The sequence below is a fragment of the Trachinotus anak genome, unplaced genomic scaffold (assembly GCF_046630095.1).
Source record: "Trachinotus anak isolate AG129_WGS33_773 ecotype Australia unplaced genomic scaffold, CSIRO_AGI_Tana_v1 ptg000016l, whole genome shotgun sequence".
Lineage (NCBI taxonomy): Eukaryota > Metazoa > Chordata > Actinopteri > Carangiformes > Carangidae > Trachinotus > Trachinotus anak.
In genome coordinates this window covers 2,907,422-2,928,895 of record NW_027273867.1, presented here as the reverse complement: position 1 = coordinate 2,928,895, position 21,474 = coordinate 2,907,422, and the positions used below count along the sequence as shown (strand labels likewise).

The window sequence follows — 21,474 nt, the reverse complement described above, 5'->3', positions numbered from 1 at the left end:
ACACCTGTATGAATGACAAACACATCACCAAAATTGCTGAGTAAATGCAAAATGGCTGACTTCCTGTTGAGTATGGGTACATGAGGCTTTCTTGTTGGTCTTGACATGTTACATGTGTCTACTGAGTTTCCTACATGTAGGTGAAAATTAGCCTAGACGCTGCCTCATGACATGCAGCTGCAAACACAAAAAAAGTCAGTAAGTGGAACTCACTCAGTGTCATATGCCTTTGTTAAACCCAGGTGCAGGTGACCAACACAGATGTTACCGCTGCAGCAGTAACATCTGGACAGAGAGAGCCATCAGCTGCTGCAGCAGGAACATCTGGACTGAGAGCCATCAGCAGCTGCAGCAGTGAACTCTGGGTCACAGCCAAAGAAGAGCCAGATCTGGATCTGACTGAATAAATTCTGAAAACTCTGAATGACTCTCAGGACAACTCTGTTGCTTTTCTACTTTATTGCTGACAGAAATGCACTATAAAACATCCCAGCATGCACTGCACAGTGCACCTGCTGCCCTGATGAGCTAAAAATGCTCCTTGCTCGCAAATGTTTTTCAGTCTGGTTTCTGAATGTGTGTTGATGCTACTGTGAATCCAGGTGTGTTTCCTCCTCCGGTTCAGTTTGTCCTCTGACAGCTGTACAGCGGACTCTGACTCAGCCTGATGTTGACATCTGATAAGCAGCAGTTCCTCGTGCTTGGAGAGTCAAGCTAAAGGGTCAGTTTACCCAGAATAACAAGAAAAATATAGTGAAAGGCCACGGAGATGACCGCAGCTTTGGATTTCTCACCACAGTCTACAGCTGTCACTGGCACGACCTATCAGGGAAGCAGGAAGTAGTTCTATGGCTGTGCGCCAGTGGGTTTGTGGAGACACTGACTACAGACGTCCATGAGTCCCACACTTAGTTTCACTTTCAAACAGCTGCTGTGAGTCTCCTTCAGGCTGCACCAAAGCTTTAGGAGGGCGGGCCTGTCAGCGAGAGACATCTTCTGCTGAGACGTCACAGACAGTAAATGATCTGAGCCCTCCGGTGTTTTGGTGTCGACCTAAATGAACCGGAACCAGCTTAGGTTGTTCAAACAGGATCAGGACTGCAGTGGACCAGAGAGAGAGAGAGAGAGAGAGAAAGAGATATGAGAGAGGTCCTTCAGCCCAGAACACATTCGAATGTGGCCACATGGTCCAGACCACCTCTGAATGTGGTCTGAGTGATACAAGTGACACGATGGCTGACTGGTTAGGTTCATAAGGAGTCCTGAGCAGGTCCCTGGTTCCCGGCTGGCTGGACCCATTACTGTAAGTGTCTCTCCCCACTCTATTTCCTGTCTCTCTCCACACTTTCTTTTGAAAAAAGATGCGTCCTCAAAGCATCTCACAACTTAGAGCTGTGCACCTGCGATATGATCCCCCGAGATGGATTTTAATACCAGGTCTGAACAGGTCTGAACAGAGCCTTAGTTGAGCTTGGCGGGGTGCATCCTTCTCTTGTGTTGCTAATCAAGACATTCAGTGTATGTGGTGGTCAGTCAGTAGCTGGTACATTAAATCCACCAGGGCTAAAAAAAAACATTCTCCCAGTTCTACCTGTGTCATGACAAAAAGACTGAACACAGCCACTCCCCACTGTCACGACAGTGACACGCTCTCCGTTTAAAGCAAACTAAGGTCTTTAATGTATTTTTTGTTTCAGATTCTGGGTCAGTTTGGGATAAGTTCAGAAACCGTGGCACAGCTGTAATCCACTCCTCTGACTGGATGTTGTCCTGACACCTTTCCCCCGAGCCGCAGCCAGCAGCTGCGGCTCCCTCAGTCAGCTCCTCCACCTCACTGCTGCTGCTTTAATCAACATGTTCTGACGGCCTGGCTGCTGACCGGTGTCTGATGCCTCTTGCAGGGAAATAACTCCATATTTGGTTCCTTGCCTCAGTTTGGTCGACTGGTTAAGATGAACTTGTTGACTCATCCTGGAGACCAGCCAAGACAGAACTCACAATACCTCAGAGACTGGGAGTGCATGTTTCCGGAGCAGAGATTGGGCCCTTGAGCAAAGTTAGAGCTTTCAGCACTTGGCCAAGCTTCTACACTGAATTCAACATTTTGCAGCAACATTTAAATGAAGTATAACTTTGAGCATCATCACAGGACCAGGTCCCAGTCACCAGGGTCGGGTGCTCCTGTATTCCTGCTTCTGCTTCACCCACTGGGCAGTGTAGCAGTTCTCTCCTACAGTCCACGACCAGCCTGGCTGCCTTTTGTTGCTCTCCTTCTCCAACAGGTGTCTCTGGTTTACCAGGGTGCCTCCTGCTGGACCCTGTGGACCATCTGACACCTTGAGCTTCTCCTCAGCATCTGTATCCAGCTGTGTCTCACTGCTGTTTAAGGAGGTCTGCCTGCAGATGCCATTCTTCTTGGATGAGTGAGGCTGCAACCTGGTGAAAGGAGAGTACCGGCTCAGAGGAAGAAGGATCAAGATGAAGGTTCAAACATGTTGTCTAAAACTTGAAACAAACATGTAGTGTGTAACAACCCAAAGTGTAGACACATGTGGCTGAAAACGCACAACTCTTCAGTCCTCCCTGAGTGACAAAACTGGATATCAGTAAAGTTTTTGAACAACCAGCTCGGTGGTTAAGGTGTGGTTTTTGGTATTAAAACTGTCCATCTGACATGTAGTCACATCAGCAGCCAAAAATACTGTCAGTGTGTTTACAAAGTATTCTGATAAATGTTCTGGTAAATATTCAAGTAAATGTTCTGTAAAAAGGTTTTTGGTGAACCATTACAGATGCTGCTTCCATCAGCTGGAACGTGTTTATCCAGGCCAGACATCCAGGAACATGGACAGGTGTCAGCAGGAACATACCTGTGTCTCACTGTCGTTTGTTGGTCAGAGCCCGTGTCACCTCCTGTGTGAGCCTCTGTGGTTATCACAACATGTCCACTGTGATATGTACATGTGTCTGCACAGATGAATTCAGCTTTAAGTTTGCAACCAGTGTCTGCTGCGGACAGTCTCCTTTAACACGGTTAATGCGTTTTGGCCACAGATGTCTGCACGCAGGGCGAGTCATTGAACCTCCTCATATCCTTCTGTCAGGTTTTTTAACCTCCCGGACAAACAAAGTGTTCAAGTGTCTAGTGCAGTAGTGTAAATACCTGCTTAGTGGTGTGTGAATACTGGCCAACCTGTGTGTGTCTGTGTTTCCCAGTGCGTATGACTGATCCCCCACTGGTCTCATACCTGAGGAGGCACAAGGTACTAACACATGAGGAAGGAGACATGGCTGCCTGGCTGTACTGCACCTGCCTCTAGTAATGACCAATTCACCCAGGGAGGGATTAATGGCTCTATGTCCTTGGGGCGGAAACCTCCAGGAGCAACGTTCAGCATCTTTAAACTTCAACTTGAAAAAAGCTTAGTGACAGTTTCTTACTTAAACACAAGTTAGTATCAAGCAACATCTGATTATGACAAACATTAAAAGGAGAGTTCACTGGCATGAGATTTAACCCAGATCAGCTGCTACAAACAACATCAGCTGCTACAAACAACATCAGCTGACTGTAAGAGTGGACAGTTTCATTATAAAGTGAACTATTCCTTTAAATCCAGGCTGAGAATCAACTTACACCATGACTGTGATAATAGAAGCATGGTAGAATAAATTATAATCATAAGTAATCAATGGACAGTTGGACTTTGGCTGGTTTTAAAGGTCAATATGTCAAATTAACTCAAGGTCCACTCACTTGCATTTCTGGAGCTTTCTACCATATCTCAGTCTTCGTCAGGTGATGACACCTGATAAAGACTGGTAGACTGATAAAGACCGGTAAAGACTGATAAAGACAGGTAGACTGATAAAGACAGGCAAATGGACTTGCACTTATATGGAGCCTTCTAGTCTTACTGACCACACAAAGTGCTTTACAATACTCCCCACATTCACCCATTCACACACACATTCATACATCACACACACACACACACACACACATACACACACAGCAATCAGCACCCAAAGCTAGTACGAGGTCCTTGAGTTAAGATTATTTTGACGTCCAAATACATTCCTACGGTGGCCCAGACAGGTCAACACGAATGCAAATGAAGCCACAACGGAAGTTAGTCCTTTCCGAGCAGGGAGTCCTCGGTTCCCAGCCCGTGCTGCGTGTCATTCCCCTCCTCTCTCTGCATTTTCAGTCTCTCTACACTGTCCTGTTAATACAGGCATTAAGGCCAAGTCCACAAAGTCACCAGTAATAACAGCCCTGCAGAGTCCTGGAGCAAAAAGGCATTTGGGTATTTTATGTCTTCATTTGACAGGACAGTGTAGAGGGACAGAAAATGCACAGAGGAGGGGAATGACATGTCCTGTCAGCCGGGAGTTGAACCAGAGACTCACTGCTCAGAAAATGGTCTACATGTTAACCACTGGGACACTTCCAGTTCATTTTATTATTTTGACGGGAAACGTTTCTGAAGCAGTTTGAGAAGGAAGTGTAACAATGTTAATTATGACTGATTAATGTTTTTCAATGTATTTATATTCTCATATTTATCTTCTTTTGTCAGACTTTTTCATTTTCAAATTATTGATATAGTTATAGTATAGGCGGACCGCTGCTTAATTTATGTTTTGGATTTTGTATTTGCATTGCAGATTTTGTATTTGTGTTGTGGATTTTGTATAGTGTTATGGCTTTAGTATTTGTGTTGTTGCTTTTGTATTTGTGTTGTGGATTTGGTATTTGTATTGTGGCTTTTGTATCTGTGTTGTGGTTTCTGCATTGTGTTGATCCGTCCTAGCCATAGTACATTCCAACAGGTAATAATTATTCCAAAGTTCTGCACACCATAAAGTCATATTAAAGAGTCCTGCACACTGTCAAACATCTGCACACTCTTTAATAGCAACATCTGGAGAGGATCCGAGTGTGTACAGGTGATCCCAGTCTGCAGGTCTCTGGTTTCATCATCATTTTCAATGAGTCTCATAAGAGCAGTGTGGCATTAACATCTTCACTGAACCTTACCTGGCAGGTGTGTGTCCAGCAGTCCAACAGCTCTGCTGTCCAGGTGCCGACTGTACAGGCTGGATCTGGCAACTAGACCCTGTTGGCTACCAGAGAAATGGCAACAGCCAGCAAGGAGGATGAGAAGAGAACCGAAAACACACAGAGCAGGGTAGAAAAGGGAGAGGACAGGAGCGAGGAGGGATGGAGGTGAAGACCAAAGGAAAGTTAGGTGAGAAAAGAAGGAACAAAAGAAAAAAAAAGACATAATTACAAAACAGAATCAAAACAAAGTAGAACAAAACAGAAGGAATGTATACAGGGTGCTTCAATAAAACCAAACATGACAAATAAAAAGCCACAGAATGGAGATAAGACCTTGGAAGAGAAGGTGCAGCCTTATCTTATACCAGCCAGCTTGTTTGGTGAACATTACTTTATCTGTGTGACAGTTGTGTGACAAAAGGCAATCTCACATCTGCAGTTTTGTGGCACATAGTTTAATTGGTTCTAAAAAAGGAAAGAAGATAAGACAGAGCTGTCGTGTTTTAAAAAGGCCTAAAGGAGCCAAATGATGGTGGTAACAACAGCAGACTCCCCCTCTCCACCCCACAGAGACACACTGCATCAGGCTCAGACACCAGGCACTCCTCTAAAGGCCACAGTCAATGGTGCCAGTCTGAGGCGGGTCAATGGAAGCCCAGCTGAGATCTATTGAGGGAACTGTATTAGCAGTTGATGATGACAGTGAAAAGAGGAGACAGAGAATTCATCACAGGGGCAGAGGAAGATCGGGGGGTGGGATGGGTGAACAAAAAAAATGAAGGGGAAGGGAAAGAGAGAGAAAGAGACAGTGTTTAGAAAGCTGTGGCAGAGCAGGAGTCTTTGTGCTGGACACAATAAGAGACTGATGAGAGGAATGTAGCAGTGGTCTGCCAAGTGGAGCAGAGCTGGCACCGAGACCGGCCCGGTCTGTGCTCACTGTAAGGTCCCAATGTGAGGCCACTGCACCTCATTTACAACCACTGTATAACAGCATCTCAACATCCATAAATCATAACACATGAAGCAGGTATCACACTGACCAGGGGCCACCAGGAGGCCGCCACTTCTATTTGTATGCTCAGGCAGGATCTGATCTGGCTTTGGACCATGAGGACTGAGGAGTTCTTTCTAAATAAATAATGTTGTCTGTAGTACACTTCAGAAAACTAGAGAGGGTGACAAGACCAGAATCAAGCCTGATGGAGACTCTGAGGACCTTCATTTGCAGACTCACTATAATTTTTCATTGGATCTGCTTTCTTCCAAAGTGGGCTCATAAAAACTGTCAGTGGTTTGGCTCAAGGCCATGAAATCTGTACCGTCTTGGTCCCCAGAAGATAAATCCAACTGAACCCAGTGATCGCCTCATTTTCCACCAGGGCTGGATGATATAAATAATATCACAACCTTTTTAGTCTATATCAGGATTCATGACATATATATTCATGACATATATATCCTGATATTTAGAAACCTCCTCTGAGGCTCCTCAGAAAGGTCCGATTTAACCCTTTGATGCATAAAATCACAGCAGTATGATGATTGTAGTCCAACATCATTCAAACAGTCTTACTGTTCATTCATCACTGGTTTCTGTTGGAACAAAACGGGAGAAATCACAACAAGTTCAACTTTGAGCTTGAACAAAAACAGAGCTCAGAGCGCCAAGAACCAGAGTCCCTGAGGGAGACGTTTAACCCAGAGCTGCTTCCACCTCCAGTTCATCCTCACTCCTTCTACACATGTAGACACATGCCTTGGCTTCACTTGTGTCGCTCTCTCCTGTTCCCTCTGCTCCAGATACAAAAACACACGCCACACACACACACACACACACACACAGGCACACACCCAGGAGAGTTTCCTGGATGGGTGGGGCAGTGTGTTGTCTGTCAGAGCGAGAGAAGAAAAATGCCAAAGGGAATTTCAAGCCAGCGCCTTAAAACAATTACGTTTGTCCTCAGTGTTTGTGATGAGGAACAAGCTGCGATACAGTCAGTGTATTCATCATGTCACCGAACCTGCTCTCCATCCGGGGCCACAGGCTGTACTTCACTGCTTTTAGCACAGTTAGCATGTTAGCCTCTAAACTACTTTACATGCTTCACCAATCACCTGACACACAGTGATGTCATCAACTCATAGGCCTGTCTGTGGCTGACATGCCTGACCGGCAGGAACATCAGCACTATCAAAGACTCCTTTCAACCCCCAGTGGACTGTTCACACCCTGGCCCTGTGGACAAAGGTAGGACCAGAGCAGGACCAGGACCAGAACCGGAACCAGAACCAGCTCTCCCCCACGGCTCGTTCATTGCACTTTTTTTTTCTGAATGATATGTAATTATTGTGTAATCCTCACTTCACCGACAGTAGAGATGCTGCAGAGACAATGACACTGGTGTAAACTGACAAGCTGTTTAGTACCAACAACACCCTGTACAGACAGATCTTCCACTGACAGATCTCACAGTTTTAAAAGAGGACACTGTAACACCCCTGAAGTCGGGACTGGATGCGAGCCGGTTCCTACCTGGTGCGTCTTGCCCTGCAGCGCTCCATGAGGGGGGACTGTAGGCTCTGGCCCCTGTTGTCCCCAAGGATGGACGTTGGGGCGGCTCGAAGGGGCGCCCTGCTGGGGGAGGATCCCACGCTGAGGGAGTGGGAGCACTGGGAGGATACCGACCGCTGGGGGGAGTGAGGAGGAGCAAATGGCCAGGGGAGAGCCCTCTGCTCCTGACGCACCGCTGCAGAGAGTGACACAGCTGTTTGTGTTACTGTCAGAGAGAACACGCATGAACAGTACACAGGCGATGATCAGCACACACTCACTGTTTGTTAACTTCATGTCACTTAAAGACTCAACACAAGTGGTTCAGACTACCAGAGCGACTGAGCCTGGATCATGTTAGTGAGGAAACAGTGTTTCCTCTGGTGAATGCATCTGCTTCACGTCTGTGTGTGTGACTGTTTACCTTCTCTCTCCATTGAAGAGTAGGGCTTGATCTCTCCGTCTGGCTTTTTTAGGGGAACCTTTCTCAGCTGGGCAGCTGTGGAGGAGAACACGCTCAGAGCAGAGCACAAACACAGAACTTCCTGCAATACAGTCCTACAAACTGTCCTCTACAAACTATATCTGAACAGTTTTTCCTCTGATTTTATCTAGTGGGGAAGGCTTAAAGGGAGGATCCACTCCACAACACAATTCACATACTGGTCCTGAGATCTTCAACACCTCAGAGCAGGTCTGTGAACGCAACATGAAACTCAGACTGGAGCATGTGTCATAAAGGACAGACAGTATGGAGTCATAGGAGTGCCCAGAAAAAAACAAAAAACAAAAACCTATAAAACAATAAGTAAATACTAGTGGAAATAAAAGCAGAAATAAATCAATGCTTTCCCCCCTAAGATGTTTCAGATGTTTCTGGTTTAACAGCACCTGTACAGGGTACAGGCCTGTGTCTGTGCCCTGAAAGATGTTACAGCAGGAAAAGAGGCGAAAATTAGCAGGTTTACCCGGGTTTTGTGTTTACATCAATGCTGATCAGAGCCGATCAGAGCCAGAGTCATTTGACCCAGGTGTAAATTGTGACTGAACCCCTTTCCATCGTAGACAAAAGCCCGATGTTAACAGGTCTTAGCAGGTTTTTTGACCAGTGGAACAGGGGTTATAGTGTAGACACAATTTTTAATTATTTTATATATTTCTCTTTATATTTCCACATTTTCTAATTCAATTATTTATCTCTTTATTTTTCCTGTTTTTATTTCTACATTTATTCTTTTACAAATGTATTCTTTTCTATGGCACTTCTGACATTGAACTAAACATACTGCAGTCTTTAATCACCCTGTGGGAAACAGTTGTTGTTCACAGTTACTTGAACAGTCTAAGATCACCAGAGTCCAGTATTCAGATTCTGTTTTGAAGTGGATTTGTAGCTTTAACATGCTGTCTTAGTCGTCTTCATCACACTCACTGTAGTGCCTTTGACAAGAATAAATGAAACTTGGGTTAAAATGATTGGCAGCCTCAGTCTAACACCAGCCATGTCTCAGACATTCACCAGCTTCCTTACACTCTGTGCCCCGCTCTTATCTTTGTTTAAAAAAAACCCTGTGTTATCTTTTCCACCATCTCTCAAGCTTTGGCTACATTGGTCAAGTGATCTCTCCAACTTACAGTCACTACAAAACATGTCCATGAGTACCAAGCAGTACAAGAGGCACTCAATAAGTACAGCATACACCCGCTCATCTACGGTGGCACAAAAGGGCCAATAAAAAGAGCAATAAAACAAGCCACTGGGAGTTACTATTATCTCTGTAGCTAATTTCCAGCAGGCACTGGATTACCTGGGAGTCGGGAATAATGTCCTTTCATTAATACAGTTACAACAGTTATGTATTAGCTAATGCTAAAACTTAGCTAGCTGCCCGGTCAGCAACAACAGAGAGGAAAAGTGAAACCACAAGTCCCAACTTCTGTTTTAAAAGTAATAAGATTTACATACTGACATTAGTTATGATGCAAAATATTAAGAATGTATGAGAAAATCAAATGAAAAAAAATCTAATGTTGTTTAATTAATATTTCTCTTTTCAGTCTTCAACAGAAGAGATATTAGTTTGTACAGAAATGGCTGTAAGGATATCAGGACAGGAAGTGCTAAACAGTGTGGACAGAAACGGCAGAAAAAAAAGAAAACACTTTTATCTGAAGACAACAGGTTAATTAAAATCACCAAGCATTCATAATTCTGACAAGAACTAACAAAAGACACCGATGTATCAGTGAATAAAGAGAGACTGTGTTGAGATTCAGCAGCAGAGGTGACATCGGGATTTTACTTCTCTTTAGCTAGCCGCTACTTTCTACTAAAAATGCTAAAATGCTAAAGGAACCATGACACCTTTTCTTCCAGACTGTGCTTTTTAAAAAGCTCCTATTCCAGCACTGATAAAACCACCAGGTGGTGGGTGTGCCTGTCTCTGCAGGGCTGCAGGACTTGGACTGGCTGTGTTTTGTAGGCAGCAAGCTGCAGACAGACCCTGGGACCTCTCCCTGTTTTGTGCAATGCAAGCTTTAAAATGGCATGAATTACAGAATGTAGTGTAGACGCTGGTATAGAGGCTACCAATCTTCTTAACAATGGTTTTATTGTTTAGTGATAACAGTAATGTGGTTCATTGATGGCAGAGTGTCACACAAAACACCTTTAACTGATTTTTTAACTAACTGACAGACATTCAGAGACACCGGAGGTCAGGAAACAGGCAGGTATTCTTCTGTCAGTCAGGTGGTCTGTGGGGGTTTGAGGTGGCCTACAGGTTGTGGCTCTCTGTGGGTACTCTCTGGCAGCTAGGAGGGTAGGTTCAATATATGATGCATAATATATGACATAGCCTATATTGTACTTATATAGGTAGATAAATACGTGTGATGGGACAGAGGAACTGAAACTGGCTGAAAAATTATGAGAAAGAAAATAAACGGGACCAGGAGCATCATACATATAACATGGACCTAATTATGGGACAAAGGAAGGGGTACAGGATGCTGGGGACAGATGACAAAAGAAAAGAGAGAAAAGTCCTTACAAAAAGCCGTACATCCCCTGATCCGTCAGAGGAAAGGAGGGTGAGCCTGGGAGAGTTTGGTGAAACAAAAGATTTTGGAACTGGAATAAAAGCAGATCAGTACTTTGGGGTCAAGTCCCCTTTCTTCAGACTTACATCTCTCTAATGAGGGAGGGGTTTTTTCTTCCACAACAAAATGATGAATTTGCTGTGATGCTAAAAGCAAGAGTTCACTTTGAAGCTGCAGCATGCACAACATGACATGTAACTGAACTTCCGAACATATATCCACAAGAGCATGTGGAACTGTTCTGGAAAACAAAGGTAAGGTTGATGTAGTAATACCAGGAACCCTGACCAATCACAGGTTCAGCCAGTGAGGAGGCCATGTCTGAAGCCACCCACTTACCCACATCTCATAGCATGTTCCCACAGAGAAGGAAAACAAAGACAATCCCAAAAAGCAAAGCAACAGAATGAGAGTGGTGAGAAAGTTACCTGCTCTGTTGAGGAAGAAGCCTTCAAACACCACAAAGTTATTCACCTGGAAACAAAAGACAAGATGCTGTTAATAAAAGGTTGATACAAAAAGTTCAATATCACCCCCCCGAGTTTAAGCTGTTCAAGGGGGTGGATGATTCCCTGAGCTTGTTGTGCTGTGAGCTTCCTGTGGATATCAACAAGATCAAGGCAAACAGACACAAAACAGGAAAGACAGTAGTCTCTTTTCGGGCGGAGACCCTGGGTCCTCGCCAACAACCTCATTACATCGTTCCTGGAACTCGATCTGGACCACCATCATTAAGGACTCGAGCACTGAAGTTCTGGGAACAGTGGGTGGAGCCAAAAATAATTTCAGAAAGCAGAGTTCACAGCTCTGCTTACTGGATCTTGGATCCAGCATAGGATAACAGGAAACTGTGTGAAGGTACAGGTAAGTAAATGCCACATGCAGACAAAACAGGGGCTGGTAGTCAAAATGTCAAAGGTCAAGAATGAACTTTGAATCTCAGCCTTAGCTTTAAAGGATAAGAAAGCACCACTAGGTTGTGATGTGTTCTGTTTTTTTATTACTATTATATGGCTTGATTTACTGTGGTCACAGTTAAACGAGTAGAGATGAGACTGTTGGCGGTATCACACTAAATAACAATAAAAATACCAGATGGTTAGTATTACTGTTTAAATTTTAATTATCACTGTCACCATTTATTACCGTGGTTAACTACTGTGGTTAATAAACTCACATTAGCCTCCCACAAAATGCGCAGTGAGCAACATGGGTTTGTGATCTGTCAGTCAAAACATGGAGGAAGACAGAGCTGCTCTCGAGATTTTTTCAGCCTCTAAAACCTTTTTACACCAAAGTTAGTGGGTATAAGAGGTTTTTCTTAAATGCGAGTAAATCCACTAAAAAAGGCTGTAGCTGCTGAGACTCCATGTGAGACGCTCTGGTCAGTGATTGTGTGTTTTTGAAACTTATGTCAGGGCTGCGGCTCGCTGTCATCCCCGAGCTCAGTGTATCTGCGGAGTTTCTGGTTTAACAGCAGTTTTTGTGTTTCATTGTTGCGTTTTATTACTTTTCAAACATTTTCAGCTCATTTCAACAACACTGTGATAACACTGATAACCATGATCATTATAATCCTGATATTACGTTTTGTACCGTTTCATCTCTAACAGAGTCTCATGTGGCGGAGCAACAAGTGTTGACCAAGTAAGGAAAAGGGTGAGACTTCAGCGCCTCATGGAAAGCTCAGCCTCTTACAGCATCAATCTCCTGCAGCAAACTCGATGATCAAGCCCAGTGTTCATCTTATCTAAAAAAGACGAGGTTTCCAGGAACAGAGTCACAACCTTGGTGTTCCTGCCTTTCTAGTTCCAGGCTATTTATAGGCCTACTGCACTATCCCTCTAAGGGTGAATTACAGAATCCTGATAAATGAGCTAGCATTGCTTATTGGCTTTAGAAGCAGACATTTACAGAACATCCAGAACGTCTTTTTCTCACTTTTTGTTACAAAAAACAAATCTAAAATCAAATTTATTTAAAAAGGAGAAAGTGAAATATCACTTTGACATAAGTGTTCAGACACTTTGCTCTGACTCTTCAAATTCAGCTCAGGTTCCATTTCTCTGGATCATCTCTGAGATATTTCTACACCTTGACTGGTAAATTCATTTGAAATTTAACTGAAGGGAGACAGGTAGACTGGTCAGGACTGAGGGGAAGCTGGACGAGCAAACTACAGAGAGAGCCTTAATAAAGACCTGGTCCAGAGCTCAGGACATCAGACTGGGCTGATGGTTCACCTTCCAACAGGACAATGACCCTCAGCTCACTACAACACAGGAGAGACTCAGTCACACCTCTGTGACTGAGTCCTGACATGAGGTGTAGAAATGTATATGTTCAATTTTAGAAACAGTGGTTGCTGACAAGTCTGAGTGACGGGGGCTTCTCAAAGACCAAGATCCAGATCAATCCAGAAAAGACCATGTGTCACTTATTTCATGTAAGGAAATACTTTCTTATGTTTGAGCATTACTAGTGTGATATCTGCACACACACTTAGCTTAACATTCACTCATCTGTTAGACGCTTTCATCCAACATGATTAACAAGTGAAGGACATCAGTGAAGCTTCAGTGCAGCAGGAAACCTTGGTGTAAGTAATAAGTACAACATCTATTTAATAAGTGAAGGAGATTGAATAGAGAAGTGAACTGAAAGTGAGAGCTAGTCCGACATGTTAGGGTGTTAGGAGAGGAGGTACTTGTGTATGTTTGCTCTAGAAGTGCTGTCACAACAATCATAACACCACTGCCACGACCAGTTGTCACTGTCAGTCAGTGACGTTTCAACGTTGGCTCTAAAGCACGAGACTTTGTTCTCAGAGTCTGCAGAGAAAAGTGAAGATGAAGAAGAGAAATCAAAGAGGATGGGCGACGAAGAATAAAGACATGTATCTATAATCCAGATCTACACTTGTGTGTTTGCAGTGCAGGTCCTGGACCACTACACACATGGATCAGGAGTACACACACAGAGCTTAGAGAACTAGATTTCATGCCTCGTGGTTGTTTGCCTTCACCATCCAGTGAAGTTACAGGGAACATGGTCACAGCCTCCACTTCTGACCTTTGACCTCTCTGATATAAAATGTCATCCCTTCATCATTTTATATTTAAAAATTGTGTCCAATTAATTTTTGAGTTATGGCCAAAAACGTGTTTTGTGAGGTCACAAAAACCACCAAATTCTCATCAGTTGATCCCTGAGTCCAAGTGAACGTTTGTGACGGGAGTAATGAAATTCCCTCTGGGGGTTCCTAATATATCTCTTTCAGAAGAACGTGAGGTCACTCCAGGTCAGACCAGTGTCTGACTGTAGGAAGCTTGTGTTTTATTTATGATGGTGCGTTGTGCTCACGTTGCTCTGGACTTCTCCTCACTCACTTTCTCATCTTAGTCTAATGTGTACTTAAATATGTTTTATATGCACCTCTTGAATATCTTATCAGTGGCAGATCAATTTCCAAACTGAGGATAAAAACAGCCTAAATCAAAGGGGAAGAGGCAGAGTCTAAATATAACTGTAATAAGTGGAGCAATCACACAGAGTCACGCGAAAGAAAAGATTTTACACCGTCACATCACGACACGTATCATTTTCTGTGTCCCCTGAGATCTTGTCAGGTTAGATAGATCTGTTTTAGTGCAGTGTGCAGCAGACAGGAGAGAAGTAACCGTCCACACACACTGACGGTGTGATAGAGAAGTGCAGACTGTACCTGTGGAACACTTTGTGCCAGGCAGTAGTGCTTCGCCAGGAAAGACAGGAATTTGGGTGAGGGTCTGTCGTAAGCCATCAGCACCGGCTCTACGTTCTTATGCTGCAGTGGAGAGAGAGAGAAAACATGCAGTCACTGATGAAAGGCACATGGGAATCACCTGAGGGCAACATCAGGTTGTAGACAGCATCCAGACTGAAGGAGACCGAGCTGGAGCACTGTCCAGGGGGGACAGACGTGAAGCGAGGGATGAATTATCAGTGCAACAGATGGGAACTTTGACACCTTCACACAGCTGGTGAATTACTGTGTGATGTGGGTTAGAAGCCTGTTAGAGGCAGTACGTGATCTTCACATGATCCAACAAGCTGAGCCTTTCATCATCAGTTCAGGGCTCTGGCTCAGTTTGGTTTATGTTCAGATCAACTGCATGATCCACGTCTCACTTGGACCAGCAGTTCACTTGTCACTAAACCACCGTGAACCAACCAGGTGATCACTGTGTTATAGGTCAAAACACACGCACACACACCCACACAGTCTCCTCTGAACATCCATGTGTCCAGACTTTGTGGGGTGGACACAAACAGTGATGCTGAGCAGGAAACAGACCATTAGTGCTTCATCTGACTTCACTGATGACCGTTAATTTCCTTCATAATGAAGTTGAAGAAGTGCAGACACCAGTAAGTGTGATGTCTTTGCACCATTATTCCTCTCTCTATACCAGCAGGCTTCTCAACCTGCCTTTGAGTGTGGTCTTGTGGAACTGGTACTTTTCGCCTTTAGACTGTTGAACTACACTGAACAGAAATGTAAACACAATTGACTGTGATTACAAACCTGGCACAGTAATAATATGACAGGGATGGGGCTCTGTGGGGCAAGGGGGAGGGGTTACATTGTCTTTGTTCAACTGTATTGGTGATTCATTACATTTTGTATGACTTTAAAATTCAAAGACCTTGAACAAAAAAAGAAAAAGAAAAAAAAAATATATATATATATATATATATATATATATATATATATATATATATATATAACACAACACTTAATTTTTACTCCATTTTTCATGAAGCAGTGGCACCAGCAGCTGTAATCCTGCAGCACTGTGCTACATTTTTTTTAATTTATTTATGATTTTGTTTATTTAGCTAAATGAGGGTCTGTTGCTGCTTAATGTCGACTTTTTGATTTCAAAAGGCAGACTCACACTCTTTCATGTGCTTCTAACTCAAAAATATCAAGGGTGAAAAAAATGCAGTGTACTACAGCTTTACAATTAGTATCGGAGAGGAAAGCAGATGACATGCAGTAAAGGGCCTCGGGTCAGACTTGAACCCAGACCACTGCGGTTAAATATGAGACCTGGTCTCGACCAAGGGACAGACTGCAGCGTTTTATCTTCAAATATGGGGTGATCCCATATTATACAGGAAACCTAAAGGTAGCCTACGAGCAGACAGGTGGTTCTTGCCCGTACGATGAAATATGATCCTGCCGGTGCCATGGAGCTGAAGTTAAAGATCTAAGACTTCTTCACTCACACAGAGGGTTTATTTCTCAGAAATGTTCTTTATATCCAGATGTTGATCACTGCACTGCACAGAACAGCAAGACCACCAAATGTGTACTTTTATTTTGAAAAGACATTTTTTATGTACTGAGCTGTGTGACCGATGTACATTTTTGGGGGGGGGTCATGGATCAGGGACCAAGTCAGTATCTGTATCTCTGTACGAGTACCTGGTGTAACCACCACTGGCCTCGTGCAGTGTGACAGAGCTGGTCAGGCTGCTGATTGTTGTCCAGCTCCTCTTCAGTGGATCTGCGGATGCAGATCAGCTCAGACTTGCTCAGTGGGTCACATGTGGTGAGTGAGAGGCTGGTTGGATGAATTGACACACTCTCACTGACGTCAAATACACACTACCTCAAAATGTGCAACATCTGTGTCTTTGTGTTGTGTGATAAAACTGCACATTTTAAAGTGACCAGGTCACACCTGTGTAGTAATCCTGCTGTGTAATCAACAACTGGATATGGCACACCTGTCAGGTGGATGATGATCTTGTTCACTGACACAGTTTTAAATCTAAGAGAAATAAACCCTCTTAAATCTTTTATTTCTCCTCATGAAAAATGGGGGAAAAACAACAGTGTTGCTTTATATTTTTGTTCAGTGTGGTCTGTTTGAAGTCCACGGGGACCTTCAGATATCCTGGCACTTTGAGCCATGATGGAAAAGAAATCACATTGTGTCAGACATGAAGATGAAATAAATGAAACTGAAAATAACAACCTGTAATACTGTTAAAGGAGACTGCTGTTTTTCTGTGTACTGTAGAGGAACACTGGCCTGATCAATATATGCATATAGTTTTCAAACTCTTCAGTACTGATGCCAGTACTGGCCTCAGATCTTCAGACAGGTCTGCCTCCTTCTGCAACTTTGTCAAACATGAGGTCTGAGCAGTCACAGCAGTGTTTGTCTTGGCAACAACCGAGTCCTCAGACTGTTGATGTTGTTTACGTGAGGAGCCTGGGGAGGGGACTGTAATAACACCCTGCACCACACCGAGTCTGGCCTCCACTAATTTGCCCAGGACAGAGGAATGCTTCACCTGCAACATGAAATCAAACAGCTCCATTCCGTAGCCGTGTCGCTGCAAGTTCTCCGCTATGTAGAAATCCAAAACACACAGCGGCTCCGCCTCCACGTGCACACCCTGTCGGTCCTGTGGAGGAAACACAACAAGCACACCCATACAGCAGATAAAAGGAAGGTCAAACAGATGTAAAATCACTGAACCAGACAGAATTACAGCCGTCCTGAAGAGACACACATTTACACAAAGAAAAAAAGAAAACAAGTGACTCACGAGCAGAAACAACTTCTTGTAGCCGACCTTGAGAAATCCCACAACCACACCGTGTCCTCTGTAGGTAGGAGGGGAGGGGAGGGGGGGAGGGGGGGGGGGTAAGCAAGTTTGGTCGGGATGGAGGGGGGTGTAGAGCGAGGTGCAGTGAGTAAGACTCTGTGCTCTGAATAACTTTTCATGTATCAACCTAGTTTTCCATTTGGGTGATTTGAGGCGAGTTGCTGCCATGAGCATTAAACACAGTGTCCTGTGTGTCTCAACGCTACAGTACATGCACTGTGACCACAGTATGACTCAACACTGGTGAACCGAGCAGGTCTGAAAAGCCCAGTCAGTCCAGGGACAAACAGTGAAAAGTGTGTGTGTGTGTGTGTGTGTGTGTGTGTGTGTGTGTGTGTGTGTGTAGGATGAGACATGTACCCGTGTCTCTCTCCGTCCTTCAGGAGGTAGAGCTGATGCCTCTGGGACTGCAGCTTGGAGGCACTGGTTATAGGTGCTGTGAGCTGCTGGGCCTGAGGAGAGCGAGCAACCACACTGCTGATGAGTACGTGAGTAGAAACAGACAAAGGGCATTACAATAAGCATCAAACTTCATTCTTGTAACAGCAGCTTGACAAATCAAGACATGTGACGGATTAAAGGAGACACCATCATAAAGTGTTTCGGTCAGGTGTTGTTCCTCCAGAACAGCTTCACTGCTCCAGGTGTCTGAACTCCATTCTTCATAAACACATGATGGTGGTGGTGGAGAGCCATAGTCTAACATACTCCAACATCTCCCATAGTACACCTGGGCTGAGATCTGGAGACTGTGAGGGTCACAGCACATGATTCACATCATCCTCTTCAACCCATCGGTGACCCCTCATCACTGACCATCAGCATAGGGGTCCAGCATTCAGGCCTGTGCCGCTCTCTTGTGTTCGACATACATGACCTCGCCCACTTGTGAAGAATATGGTGAAAGATAACTCATCTGACCACATCACCTTTTCCACATGTCTGTAATCCACCACCACTTTCTATTTCTGTGGTCACTGACTCTGTAACTATGGTATAAGAACAGTCTGTGCATATCTGAAACATACATGTTTACATAGATAAATAAATGATAACCATACTCCCACACCTCCAGACACCCACCTTTGCTGAGGCTCTCCCGAGTTCATCAATAACTGTGGCTATGTGGGCTTGGAGATCTGGCCTGCACAGATGAACACAGTAGTGTCAAATAAGATGAGACAAGGAGTGGCTGAGTTAGGCACCACTGTCAAAAAGCAGGGAGTGAAAACGTGAACACACACAGCAAAGGTTTCATCAAAACAACACTTGGATTGCAGCATTTTAACTTGTGCATGATTACATAAATATGACCACTTTAACTGGCAAATTTCTGAACGGAGTTTGGTGTCATATAGAGGAGATCCAGACAAGGTACTGTATGTTGGTAGGTACAGAGAAACATGCTAACTAACAACAAAGACAAAAGGAATCAGAGCTTCTAACTTACCTTCCTGCTGATTTACGACCTGCAACAAGAGTCTGGTCCAAGATGGAGACCCTCTCGGGGAATAAGTGGTTAATATCAAAAGGAAACTCCATAATAGCTCTCTGCCTGATTAACTGGACAACTATATGCTAATATCTCGCACCCAACCCCAGCAGCAGAGCTCCAGCAGGTGCTTCGCTAGCTAGCTAAGTGGCTAACGGGGCTGTTGGATATCTCACTCACCGAGCTGAGCAGTTAGCGCTAAAACAATAGTTAGCTAGCTGCTAGCAGCCCGGAGACAACAGCACTTAAACACTGACACTAAACAACGCTGCGGGATTTACAACAACAGACATCTGCTATTTACACTGTCACTGCAGCTCCATTGTGTCTCTGTGGTTGTGAGTCACTCCCTGGCAACACAAACCGTAATGTGTTTAAAGGCAGCGGCATCAATCTTCTATGGACCTTCACAACCCGTGTAACGTTCATTACTTCATCTCCATTGTCTCTGGTAATGCCTCAGAGGAAGACATGAAGGTGAACCCGCGTTGGACAGTGATTACACCGTCACCCATCTTTCACTTCCTCATATAATAATTTAACAACAATAGTTTGAGAACATTTTGTTGTAGTTTTACGGTAAAATGAATGAGGCCAGCAAAAGGCTTGATGTTCAACTTTGTCAAGCTGTTTAAAAAATATACTCATTATATTAATGTCACATGTGGTGTATTTATATTTACGTCTGTTTAAGTTAGATGTGTCTAGTCCATCTCGCTGTATTGACCCTCCCTGGACAAGTCACCAGTCTATCACAGTAAAAGTATTTCTAATATATTGATCTTTTATATGTCAATATTGTGGAAAAAGATGAGAAACACCTTTCAATAGAATCACAACATCACAAAGAATAGCAGAAAAATCACTACAAACTGAGTTAATATAAAACTAACTGAAAAACAATGAAAGAAGTTGAGCTCCAGCAAAGCTACCTGATGGAGAAATCTAGTCCAGTTAACAAAAGCTATTTAGAAAAAGTAGTTCAAACTGCTTTGTAAAAAAAAAAAAAAAAAAGTCAAATTATCAGTATACATGTAATATGAAATTATAACAAAACATAATATAAAAGTTACATACCAGCAAAAAAAATAGCAAAAAGTACCAACTTGTTCACAGGTCATGCATACACCAAAAAAACAAAAACAAAAAAACAAATTAAAAAAAATAAATAAATAAAATAATAATAATAATAATAATGATAATGCCTGAAATACCTCACCATTTATGGGAAAGTACTGGAGTGTCAGCTTTGGTTTTGTATATAATTATTGTTTCAGTATGGCCATGGTGATTCCTCCTCGGGCAGGGACTCAGGAGGCTTAGCCATGATGAAGTTGCAGCTGTGAGACCACTGAGCGACGCCCACCTTTGGCTTTTGCACATGCAACTGTGAAGTGGTGTGGACTGCCTGACAAATGTATTGCCTTGGGTCAGGATGATGTCAATCACAGTAAAGAGGCAATGGTAAAATTGATTTTAAAAAATAATTTCCTTCCTTTTATTAAAGTTGTTTGTAGTTTCAGTAACTACTACACAAAAATGGCACAGAAGTAATTTAACTACTTGAGTTACTGTGCAGATATGAATGTAGCTGAACTACCAGTAAGTTGCTGCAAAATGCACTTAAACTACTAGTTGAATTACATGCAGTTCACTACTTAACAACACTATATGAAAATAAACCATCTTACCGTTTTCTTTTTTTTTCATGTGTGCTTTTGGAGCACCATCTGTTAGTAACCACTATGTTTTACCACATGGTGGTGCTGTAGGTTAACAAATGCAGAATCCTGACAGAGGAAGCGTTAAACACCACAATCTATTGATCTCTATAACATCATGTGTTTCAACAGTTATAACCTCTGTGCTATACATTTTTATCACTGGTGTATTCTTTAGTTGTGTTTTTTCCCTATAGGAATAAAATGGTATATCATAATGTACAGATACAGTATATGTACTAGTACAGGATGTGGGACTGGTATCTGTAATAACAGGAAGAAAGTAGCAGTTCAAATGTGTGACACGTTAAAAACACCTGAATAAACAAGTGGACAATCATAATGAATACACATTTTTCCAGGGCACAAGGGCTCCCTTAATGGTTGATGTGACCTTCACAGTCACCCGATCTCGATCTCAACCCAGCTGCTGGAGCCACATGTTGGACAGCACTCTCCACTACCGTCATCAAAACACTAATTAAGGGAATATCTTCTGGAGGAATGGTTTTCTATCCCTCCATTAGAGTTTCACCCAACTGGAAAATCTATGACAAAAAGGTCTTAAGGTGTACAGAGGAATAACAACTCAATAGCCCACTTAATGTTACTTTATCCTTTTATTTGTCTTCCATCTGTCGTTTTAATGGTAGCAGATGTAGCACTGGTAGGCTTAGATGCAGTAATAGCATTACAACAGGACCTCTGCTTTAGTGTGGAACATTTCATATACAGGATCATTCATAGTGAGACAAACAACAAAATATATAACAGAACAAAAAGGCTGAGAGAATGAACAGTGGAGAAAATAAAATAGTATTAAAGCTAAAATTGTACAATTTCTAGGTCAGATGTAACAGCAGCAAAAAAA

General features: G+C 43.3%; 1 protein-coding gene across 6 annotated transcripts; it reads right to left on the bottom strand.

Annotated features, from left to right (window-relative positions):
* Window positions 1-444: 444 nt before the first annotated feature.
* Window positions 445-19,845, bottom strand: atat1 (alpha tubulin acetyltransferase 1). 6 transcript variants are annotated; one of them, XM_071500606.1, is made up of 12 exons: window positions 18,841-19,845; window positions 18,474-18,534; window positions 17,751-17,867; window positions 17,331-17,388; window positions 17,073-17,186; window positions 14,446-14,547; window positions 11,150-11,195; window positions 8,044-8,118; window positions 7,602-7,815; window positions 5,045-5,130; window positions 3,164-3,248; window positions 445-2,436 (listed from the first exon to the last, which is right to left on the bottom strand). In XM_071500606.1, the coding sequence occupies exons 2-12, from the start codon at window positions 18,497-18,499 to the stop codon at window positions 2,163-2,165; spliced, it is 1,197 nt and encodes a 398-aa protein (XP_071356707.1). In that variant the 5' UTR covers window positions 18,500-18,534; window positions 18,841-19,845; the 3' UTR covers window positions 445-2,162. The 6 variants fall into 6 exon arrangements, 5 of the variants coding, with proteins under 5 accessions (XP_071356707.1, XP_071356705.1, XP_071356706.1 ...); XM_071500604.1 differs by having other exon boundaries at window positions 17,751-17,842; window positions 18,841-19,826; XM_071500605.1 differs by having other exon boundaries at window positions 3,194-3,248; window positions 17,751-17,842; window positions 18,841-19,825.
* Window positions 19,846-21,474: the final 1,629 nt, after the last annotated feature.

Excerpts from the sequence above, each read along its gene's own strand:
- atat1 (XM_071500604.1), bottom strand. The coding sequence starts at position 18,932 with ATGGAGTTTCCTTTTGATATTAACCACTTATTCCCCGAGAGGGTCTCC. Across the intron at positions 17,843-18,473 it reads TCGGGAGAGCCTCAGCAAAG|GCCCAGCAGCTCACAGCACC; the intron begins GTGGGTGTCTGG and ends CGCTCTCCTCAG. Across the intron at positions 7,816-8,043 it reads CTCTTCAATGGAGAGAGAAG|CGGTGCGTCAGGAGCAGAGG; the intron begins GTAAACAGTCAC and ends CACTCTCTGCAG.